At 33.1% G+C, this 11,068-nt stretch overlaps 1 protein-coding gene, 4 non-coding genes and 1 pseudogene across 5 annotated transcripts in view; all 6 read left to right on the forward strand.

Moving 5' to 3' along the window:
- The first annotated feature begins 60 nt into the window (after positions 1-60).
- LOC100813078 (pentatricopeptide repeat-containing protein At1g11900-like) lies at positions 61-4,435 on the forward strand (annotated as a pseudogene).
- Positions 4,436-5,416: 981 nt separating this feature from the next.
- Positions 5,417-5,556, forward strand: LOC112998624 (small nucleolar RNA snoR134). Its single transcript, XR_003263718.1, has one exon. It is a non-coding gene; the product is annotated as a small nucleolar RNA snoR134 (small nucleolar RNA).
- A 261-nt stretch (positions 5,557-5,817) lies between these two features.
- On the forward strand, positions 5,818-5,904 carry LOC112998621 (small nucleolar RNA U36a). The gene has a single exon (XR_003263715.1). It is a non-coding gene; the product is annotated as a small nucleolar RNA U36a (small nucleolar RNA).
- A 90-nt stretch (positions 5,905-5,994) lies between these two features.
- LOC112998602 (small nucleolar RNA Z223) lies at positions 5,995-6,090 on the forward strand. Its single transcript, XR_003263696.1, has one exon. It is a non-coding gene; the product is annotated as a small nucleolar RNA Z223 (small nucleolar RNA).
- A 440-nt stretch (positions 6,091-6,530) lies between these two features.
- Positions 6,531-6,645, forward strand: LOC112998606 (small nucleolar RNA Z278). Its single transcript, XR_003263700.1, has one exon. It is a non-coding gene; the product is annotated as a small nucleolar RNA Z278 (small nucleolar RNA).
- Positions 6,646-10,273: 3,628 nt separating this feature from the next.
- LOC100818596 (probable galacturonosyltransferase 10) overlaps positions 10,274-11,068 on the forward strand; it is a 3,971-nt gene continuing 3,176 nt past the window's right edge. Inside the window, exon 1 of the mRNA XM_003540297.5 lies at positions 10,274-10,920. Within this exon, the coding sequence (XP_003540345.1) occupies positions 10,771-10,920 (150 nt within the window). The 5' untranslated portion in view covers positions 10,274-10,770. The remainder of the gene's footprint in view (positions 10,921-11,068) is intronic.

The raw sequence follows: 11,068 nt of genomic DNA on the forward strand, positions 1-11,068 counted from the left end.
TTAACTTTGAGGTCTATATTGTGAAACCGGTCACAGGGACTAAACAGCAGTATTCGTAACATGTTTGCGCACCCTGTAGAATAAAAACATAAAATTGGTAATCTCAGTTCATCTGCGAATGATGTTGGGAGGTGCAACAGCAAGGGGCGTTTCACTGATTAAACTTCTTCCTCTGTTCCGCTTTTGCTTCAAACACTCCTCTGCTCTTTCAAAAACCATTTGGTAACCCTCCTAAACCAATTTTTTCACTCTAAATTTTTTATTTTTTTTCTTTATAATTCTCTTATTGCTTTGAATGAAAGTATGTATACTCTCCATTGTCGAAAGTGAAATTCCTATGGTGGCTTGCTCTCAGAACCTCCACTGATGATTATCAATATACATTACTGCCTTTGTAATTTTCTATGCTATAATAATTTTGGATTTTACTGTAAGTTGAGTGATTATTATTGTTGTTGTTGAAGTTCAAACTTGTTTTATCATGAAGAAGTAACTGGTGTTAGAGCTGAGTAACATTGAAAATGTTGTTTCTTATGTTAAAGAGTGCAAGAGGAAGACTCAAAACTGACTACACATTTTCACAAATAGATGAGACTCCTCTAAGGTGTATTACTTTGAATTTTAGTGGGCTGAGATCACAATGTGTTTTAAAATCTAGGGTGGACACACCATTACTTGTGCGCTTTTAGAGACAAACCACTTTAGGGGAGTTGATTTCTCATCAAGCTTATGCATGGATAAATTGAGTTTCCTCATATCTGTTTGCTCAGGGCACAGCATCTTGCCCTTTTGTGGTGTAAGTGGTTTGGAGTTAGATCAAACTGTGACACTTGAACAATTGAACTTTAGCTATATTTATTTTCCTAGTTGAAACTACTTGATCCGATAAGATTATCCCATCATCAAACTTAGCATTTTGCTTGAATATTTTTTTTTTAAAATAGTTCTGTATAGATTTGCTTTTTTTTTTTTTTTATTTATTGAGCTTGACTTATCAAGTGCTAGTGTGATAGTCTCATTCTTAGATACATGTTCTTTAAGATGACAGATATATACATGTCTGTCATGTATAAATGAATTTTGATGTATAGCATATTTCAAGATCATGCCTGTTCTACTCCAAGGCAACTTATTTTAGTTTAGCTTTAGCACTTAAATAGTTGTCCAAATTCAGCTTACATTTATATGGCCTTGTTACATTTTTCAATTATTGGGCATTTGGTAGCAAAATATAAGTAAATGTCTTTTGGATTCGGTCACATGGAGCTGTCTTGGATTATCATTGAATTAAACTTCTTTATGAAAAATGTACAATTAATTAACTGAAAACTGTTTTTTGGTCTAAATGATGATGACTCTCATTACAACATTGAACAGTATTACCATCACAAACAAACACTTTTGAATCTGACTGTTTTTAACCAGTAAAAGTTAATTCATTGGCACTTAGCAGTTTTCAGGTTTATTCGACAGAGGCATCTTCTGGCATAGAGAGAGTGACAAATCAAGTCCTGAAAGAATTTCTTGCCACTGTTGAAAATGCACCAACATCCAATGCAAAAGTCTATTACGCATATATCAATAAGATGTGCAAGCCTGGAAATCTTTCAGTTGCCAGTAAGATGCTACAAATTTTAAATGATAAGAGCATTGCTGTTACCCTTAATGTGTATAACTTCATATTAGTGGAGGCAAGTCAGAAGAATGACATTGACCTTTCTTGTCAAGTTTTCTAGAAATTATTGTTGTCTTGTAAATCCCCAAGTGCAACCTCATGCCTTAAGTTTGCCCAGGCTTTCAAAAATGAATGATTGTGTGAAGCTACTCCAATTTCTTGAGGTAATATCAGTGATAACGTGTTCAAGCATATCATCCTTCATCAACAAGATCATTTTTGCCTTTGCCAAATTTGGACAGAGAGATAAGTCGTTGGTGATATTTGATCATCTTAAAAGACAGGGGTATGGTCTGGACTTGGTCACATATAATATTGTTCTAGATATTTTGGGTCACACAGGCCACATGGATGAAATGCTTGATGTGTTTGCATCCATAAAGAATACTAGTTTCATCCCAGATATTGTTTCCTACAATACTCTGATAAATGGCTTGCAGAAGATTGGAAGATTTGATATGTGCTTTCTTTATTTTAAGGAAATGACTGAGAATGGGGTTGAACCAGATCTGCTTACATATACCGCACTAATTGAGATCTTTGGCCGATCAGGAAATGTTGAGGAATCACTGAAATGCTTTAGGGAGATGAAACTGAAGGGGGTTCTTCCTTCAATATATATCTACCGATCACTGATCCATAATTTAACTAAAACAGGGAAGGTTGAGTTGGCAACAGAACTTCTAGAGGAGTTGAATTCATCATCAACTTGTCTAGCTGGTCCAGAAGATTTCAAGCAGAAAAGAAGGCAAAGAAACCCTTTAAAAAGTTTAAGTTTTTAGTTTCAGTTGTCTGAGGTGAGGGATTTGAGTTCACAAGTTTACATTGGCATGTCATTCTCTGCAATGTCTTTAAGTTGGAGACATGCAAGGGAAGACTATAATATTGATTGATTCAATTTCATCATAACTTATTCCAGGCTATATAGGAATGATTAGCTAATTTGTTCAGGCATTCTTTGAATTTTTACATCAAATAGAGACTCCTCAGTTGTGTAATTTTTGTCATAAAGAGTGTCTTGTGGGAAAAATGCATATTTTGGTAATTACTTATCTTAATTGCCTCACTGAATCCTTATCAAAGAATGTACATTTTTATGCACTACATGTTGTATCCCAAACAAAAATATGTGTACCTTCAGAAAATGACAATTCTTCATGACACCAGTGGTGTTAAATGTATTTACTTGTGCTCCAATTGCTACAACCAAGTAGTCATAATCCACAGAAAATCCACCATTTCCCACTAAGTTGTCGTCAATATTGGACATACATAAGACCTTTTTGCTTGCAGAATCAATCTTCAGGCATTCTGCCTCCCAAAATTTAATTTCTCCTTTTCTCTGCAATAGGATGGAAACAACAGAATTTTATTATTAATTTGCCTAGTGAAAATATCCTCAGAAAGAATAATAAGAGGGGGAAAAAACCAAGAAGTGACTACACAACAATCTCTAGAAATTGCATGGTCATGAGTCATGACTCTAGTAATCCTATTTTATAAGTTGACCTCAAAGAAAAAATACCAGTGCCACAAGATTTCTCGTTATATTACAATTACATGCTCATGTGTTATCATTGTTACGGAAAAAAAAAATCACATATACTTATACATAGTTTACTACGTCTTTTTCTTAGAGCTTTTGCTTTGTTTCTTTACCTTTTTTATGATGTTTCAGACTGGCTCTACTATGCTCCTAGCTTCAACTGTCCCACAAGTGACACTGGGTAATAAAGGAGTGAATGCAAAGTAGTTACGTGGGGAAACAACCTGAACATCATATAACGAAGCGTGGAGATCCTTAAGGAAACTGGTACCAGCCCATCCTGTTCCAAGAACCACCAATTTCTTTTTCTTTGGCTCATTAGGATCAATACTAGGAACATGAGGTTTAGCATCAGATTTTGATTCTGAGTATGACCCCACACCTCCACCACTGCAATTTTCAATTTTCACTTGCAGGTAAAGTCCATTACCATAAACTATGAAATACAATATAAGCTGCATGCAAGGCAAGAAGCAAGAGTGACATTTATGGATGCATTACATAATATACATAGATACTATGCATGATTTGTCCCATTTTTGCAATTACCATAGTTAGACATAAAGTTCAAATAACCTATGCAGATTCACTCAAAAGTTCTCTTAATTATTTTCCTTGTAATCTTTTACAACTATAATTCTTCGCATCAACAATGGTATTTTCTAGATCCTACTGCATTTTTATCAACACAAACACTGAGGTCACTCTCTCCTAATTTTCTTATATGATGTTAATTAATAAACATAACAATTTCCATTTCTTTGAAATCGTTCCACTTTTCATCAACCCATTATACATTGGTTGTAAAAGAGTACGTCACCAAAAAAAAACAAAGATAGGAAGAAAATAGATTGATTTATAATAATGATGATGATGATGATAACCTTAGAGTACAGAGAAGCACAAGCTTGTAGCATGAAGGGAAGCTGTGGAAAGTCTTGGCATAGAAGGAAGCAATCATCATTGGCATGAGATTGGAGAGAATCAGAGGTAAAGAATTGGAAACAGAAAAATGTTGGGAGCTTCAACTTCTAAACTGTGAATTTCTGTTACAACCTTACACAGATTCAGTTGTTTACCTTACAGTTGGACAGGTGGGATTAACGACAATGTTAACACGTGCAATTATGGTGTTTCAGTTCTTCATGTAAAAATAATAACACTGCAGTGGACATCAATGTCGTTCTCAATTAAAATGCCCTTTTTCATAGGAACATGTTGGTCCATTTTCTACCTATTAGAAATCATCTTGTATATAACTTTTAAAGTCATCATTATAAAAAATGAATAATATTCTCTTAAAAAAATAATATTATCATACAAGATAATATATAATTGAATGAAAATAAAAAAAAATACTGTCAATGCATTTTAATAAATCCTAAAAGATCAATAATGTGCTCTCTTTTTGTAACATATGTGAATGATTTCAAATTTTGTTTAAGAATTAACATTTGGTATCATGCTATGTTTTGTGTTTTTCAAAATCAAATTGTCCCGCATATTCTTTTGGTGTACAATAGTAGTAATGAGGTTTGAATCTAAAATCTCATTCAAGATGTGTGTTTTCATCTCTCTAATTTGAAAATACACCAATTTTATTCCTAAAAGTGGTTATAACTAAAATTACGTATACATCTTTTTTTTGAGCATTTCTTATACATCATATGCATTAAAAATATTAGGTTAGTACATATTAAAAAAATAAATAAATGAAAATTGACTCATGTTAACAAACTCCCACACGGCAATATATAATATTTATTAACCAATAAAAAAATAAAATTACTCTTTATTTTTTTTTCTAAACTTAATATAGCAAACATCTTTTGAACTTTTGATTTAAAAAAAAAATACAATATCTTTTAATGTTTTATTTTCTAAAATAGGAAGCAAGACATCAAAACAAATACATATTTTAAAGCATTCAAAATGTGAAAATAAAAGTGATTTTTATAAAATAAATCTGAAAAATAAAAACATACATATTTTCCCAAACCAAACACACCGTACTTTTTCTAATGTTAGTTTAGAGAGAGAAAATTTTAGGGTTTTGGTGCGCCTATATATAACCATATACCATATCAATTCTCTATATCATAAGTGTAGGGTTTGGCAATGGCTGCTACTGTTCTCAGTCATTACATCAGAGGTAGCATTTTAGGTTCAAAAATTTCGTTTTATCGTATGATTCTCTGCACGATGTCTCCCGGGCTCTTCTGATTAACCCTTGACGAAAAAGCCCCAATACACGTGCCAAAACGGCGCCGTTCGTGTTGCAGATTAGCCCCAATTTTATCCACGGCTGATCTGTGTCAAAGCAACGGCAAAATTTCAATTTTCCCTGTTTTCTCATTTTTTGCAATTCTTTTGTGTTTTTGATTTTCTGTTTTGATTTCGCCTCACTACACCTTTAGCTTGTTTTCGAAATGTTGAAATGAAAATGAAGCTAGTCATAGAGGCGCAGATTGAAATCGGCGGTTTTTCACGTGGGGGTTTAACCTTTCAATGTTTGTGCCTCTAAAAATGTCCGCCACATTAGGGTTTCAATTTTTAGCTTTTATTTTTATTTTTATTTTTTTGTAACCTTGATTTTCGGCGATGATTACACATTATCCGCGCTTCTGAGGTTTCACGATGAAGCATAACGGATCAAAATGGTTGAATTTCTTGATATGAGCCGTGTTTTGATTTGTAAATGTCTTTTTTTTAATAAAATTAATTTTGGTTTTACTTTTTTTTAATCTATATTTGTTTCAACTTTTGTTGTAATGGTTGGCTGTGAGGATGACTATTTCAGCTTTAAATGCCAGTTCTGCTTCTGAGAAATCGTGATTGATAGAGCTGTAATACATTCTGAGCCCCTATTCATGAAATTGCGTCAAATAATTCTTTTCAAATGTTGTTGACGCGTGTATTTTGATGTACTTTTGATGGTCAAATGTTACATTGTATCAAACTGTGTTAATTGGGTGCTTTACGTTAACTTGATAATTATACTATAGGGTTACATGAAGTAAAAATGAGGTTATGCAAACTATGTAGAAAATGATTGATGGAATTAAGATGTCAATCATCCTTAAGTACATAATTAATTGCACCAGTTGTTTTCTAATTGTATTGTTTAACCCCAGTTTTAATTGCAACAATTGCACCATTTCTAATCGTTTGATGATTATATCCAAATAGTTTGTAGCTTTTGTTGTATGTCCATTATCCATCTTCATTCATAGGAAGTATTTGTGTTCCTAAAACGTGCTGCATGTTCTAATTTGATTGATTTGCCTGTACCAAGTATTTTTGTTCTGAACCAATGATGTTACAATCCAACTTGTGAGTCTGTAGTTTACCCAAGACCCTCTTTTGAGGGAGAACCTACTTGGTGCTGCTACATTTTCTATGACAGCAAAGATTGTTCTGAGGTTCCATTTAGTTAAGCGTTGTAGTGAGAAACTGTATGTTTGTTATTGTGTAATACACTTTTCCATTTTATTAATGTTCTCTCTGAAAAACTCAAGCTTCCTCTCTGGTTTAAACCACGAAATTTTATACCTCGGTATATTTTGAAGCCTGGTTCAAACTTGTATTTGTCCTATCTTTGTTCTAGCCATAACCTTTTTTTAGGCGTGCTTTTTTTATGCATCTTACATATGGTCTATTTGATTTTAGGCCTAAGACATTTAGCATACGGATTGACTTGTATCGTTTTTGAACCATTACTTTGTTTGAACGAGCACCCGACATAGTTCATATATATTGTAAACTATTATTTTTGTGTAGATGTTTCTGCTGTCAATTATAATTGTGAATATTCATCGGTGTTGAAATGCAGCGATCTCAATCTTAAGTCTCACCTGTGATTACTCCATCCCTTGTTTTGGAAGCATAAGAACTTGGATTAAATAATAAGCTCATTTTATGTGCACAACTAAATTGTATCTAATATATAAAGGGTTCGGATCTCATTAAACTGTGGACTACCCATGTTTTTGAAGGCATAAGGACTTGGATTAAGTGATATAAAACACGTAAGCACAAGAATTTGTGCGTATAACTAAATTATCTATTAGTCCAAATGATTCGGTTACATACCCAATCCAAATATTACTAAATGATGCATAACTTTGAGTAAAAAAAAATCCTAACCACATGAATGTATGTAGAATGACTATAGTAAACTTTGGTGTGGCAGAACTTGGTCCTATTTTTGAAAGCAAAAGGGCGAGATACCCATGTAAATGGGAATCAAAATATCCAATGTATTTTTTTTGTAAGAAAAAGTGTTAACGCCCGAACAAAAACCATGTGGAAATGAAATGGAAGCTACATCAGCTGGCACAGGGCGAGATAAAAGCCCTAGAATAACATCAAAGAAACGGCATACATTGAATCCAACTCCACAAGCATCTTTCTGAAGCTCCTGGACCAATCAATCTGCAAGCGAATGACAATAGCTCATCTCTCAGTTTGAGAGATAGAGCAAGACCCTATGTTAATAAAACAAGCCCACCATACTGGTCAACCCTATGTTAAAAGCTTGAAAGATATTTAGTGTTTGATGATTCAATAAGTTTGAGTATTTAACCAATGGTATAGACTCCATGTGAGTAGAAGAAATGAATAGAGGTAGGCAAGCAGTAGCCAATAAAACATTAATATATAAAATGAGTCAAACCTAATTTCTTTGATGAAACAGAATATGTAACAATAATGTTATTTGATACAAAACTATATAAAACACGATTCAGTTTTTAAAATAATGGGTGATGGTGAGTAGAAATAGTGGCAGTAACAAGAATGGAGGTTGTTGAATAACAATGACAACAATGGTGGTGGAAGTGATATGGTGGTGGTGGAGGGGAAGTGACGTAGTGATGATGGTTGTATTAGGTTCAATGCAAAGTTAATCCAATAAACAACTTAATATGATTAGACCAAGGTCACGGTCAAATTGACGGGATTGGTTTGAGTTTTAGAAAATAATCATCACCATTTTTTCATCATTGTCGTTATTCTCATTTTCACTGTCACCATCAATATCATCATTATTATCATCATCATTGTCGTCATTTCCATTCCATTATCTCTGTTACCATCATTATTTCATAATAAAGCAAGCTTATTTTATTTATTTTTAATTTATAAAACTAAAATTGATTTCAATTTTTAAAATTAAAAGTGATAAATCACTTTGAAAAGGATCTAAGAATTTTACATATCTCTTACTTTGATCATTAATTAAGTTGAATAACATCATTTTTTTTAAAGTAAAAAGAAATGTTTTGGAATAAAGTTGTTATTCTTATCGTCCTCATATTGCCACAGCTTCATTTTCAACTTTTTGACTTGGCATCTCTAAAAGTTTCAAGATTTGGGTTGCTTGTCCTCGATCACCTTCTTCAAGCTATGTGACTTGGCCTGCTTGTTCTCTAGCACCTTCTTTGAGCTACGTGGTTGAAATTTCCCCAAGAACAACATATTTAATTTGATCTGCTTGAAAAGATATTGAAGATAAAAGGCACATTTTTGGATTTATCTAAAAACATGTTAATCCTTTTGTTAATTGTAATTATAACAAAAGAAACCATTTTGATTAAAGTACGCATAACATAAAATGCCATTGGTAGAAAGACTTGGTTAGTTGGCTGACATGTAATGGAAATCTATTTTAGCTATGAGGGGGAAACGACAACATAGGATATTATGGCGTAAGGGACTATATAGGGGAAAATTTTGGCTGTAGCTATAATGGACATAATTATAGATTACTACAAAGACTCAATTTTACATTTATCAAATATTAATCTTCCCAAAAACAGAATAATATTAGTTTTAACTCTGTTAACATGGATTGGCACAAGTAATTCTCTAATGTTTAAGGATCAACTAATTGACACAAGTAATTCTCTAATGTTTAAGGATTAACTAAGTAATTATAATTAGGTGGAAGTGTTTGTGGTTCACACCAGTACAATAACCCTTTAGATGGATCTTTAGTGACAATCCTAACATGTCATTGGGGGCACCGTCCTTTTCGGTAGTATTGGGGTGTCTTTTCATTCTATCATTTTTTTTAGCGAAAAGAATAGGTTCCAAGTCCTAATTGGAGAGAAAATGTATTAAAAGTAAGCAAAGAAGGTAAAGTGAAAAAAAAATTGCAGATGTGGTTTAATTGTTCAATGATAACTTATCTTTCAACTTGTAGGATATTTGTTTTAAAGTTACACTAATAAACATGTACGGTACGGTTAATTCATGAAACTACAATGTACCAAAAAAATTCTTGGAACTACAGATAGGTAGGATGTACATTTTTCTTTTATGTGCTAATAAATCCCACATAGATTTCATTACAAAATTATTTTACTTTAGGTACAGCTGAGTGATCGAAGGATATAATTATATAAATATTATTCCTACCTATATAGCCGTTTATTGTAAGGACATAGTTTGAACATCATCATACCTGTAAACAAAAAATTTGTTCTAGGTAGGAATTCATGTGTCGTATTTAGGTGAGAAATTGAAGAAATCGGGTGCATGCATCTCATCCTAAACACCTGTACACCAAAGCCCTTGATGATAAGGTGAAAAACAACCAAATCATTGTACCTTTGCCATAAGTTATGACAAATTTTGCAATTAAAAAATATTTGAAAATGTTTCACGTTAAACTCAGAAATATTTTGTGCAATTGAGATATCAAATGAAAATAAAATGTGAACAATAAATTGCCTATTTCCCCAATATTGTCATATTAATAACGATGGAAGAACCAAGCCAAAAAAATGTTACTGTAATAAAAGAAGATAGAGATGTTTATACATAAAAATTTGACTTTATTTTTTATGTTGTTAGTGTAAAAAGTTTACACAATTAATCAATAAAAATTATTGTTTAGATAAGTTTTAAACTAATTATTATAAAAAAATTAACTAATTTATGATATCTAACAATTTATAATTAGTTCTTTTCTTTTCCCGTGCCATATTATGTAATCCACCACGGCACCACCCCAAAATAAAAACTCCAATTTGTATTATCTCTCTTTTATTCGCTAGTTTTTCAGTGGTTAGTTTCTCTCTCATTTTACAGTGTCTGAGAAGAGAAGGCAAAATTGAGAACCGACCATTCCTGATTGGACTCTAATGAATGGCTCATCGAAATCTTAATCACAAGTTGACATGGCACCATCAGAACCGTTTGTCAATGTCCCTGAAAATGAAATTCCAAAAACAGATGAGTGTGCCATGAAAAAACCACTTCCACTTGCTTCTCTTCTCTCTCTCTGTTCTTTTCTTCATTCATTTGTTCTCACTGTAGTGCTCACGAAGCACTTCACCAGCGCATGCCCACCAAAGCAAAACCAATTTTTTCTCCAAAGTCTGAATCTTTTCACCCTTTATTACCAAATCCGGAAACCCCAGATCTCGGGTATAGCCGGTGATCTGAATTTTTTTTTTCCTCTGCTTTTCTTTGAACATTACATTCCCGGAAAACGGTTTTCCGGGGAAAGAAGTGAAGGAAGGGCGGAATTGGGGTTTGAAAAATGCGGCGAAGAGCGACGGATTTTCGAAGGCCAGTGCGTAAGAGGGTTCCAGATGCGTTGTGGTGGGCATTGTGCTGTGCAGTGATTCTTCTCTTTGTTTATATTCTGAGCAAAGGGAACAAAATTGAGTCCAGACCCGCTTTGTCCAAGGTATTGTTTTTTTCTCAATTTGTTTTGTTTTGATAGATTTGTCCTGTCGGGGTGCCGGAAAATGTGTGGGGTAATTAAAAAAAAGTTTTTTTAATTATTAAATTTTGAATTTTTAACTCAGGCTTTTGAGGGGTTCAACTTCTGTCAG

The sequence above is a fragment of the Glycine max genome, chromosome 12, assembly GCF_000004515.6.
Source record: "Glycine max cultivar Williams 82 chromosome 12, Glycine_max_v4.0, whole genome shotgun sequence".
NCBI classification, from domain to species: Eukaryota; Viridiplantae; Streptophyta; class Magnoliopsida; order Fabales; family Fabaceae; genus Glycine; species Glycine max.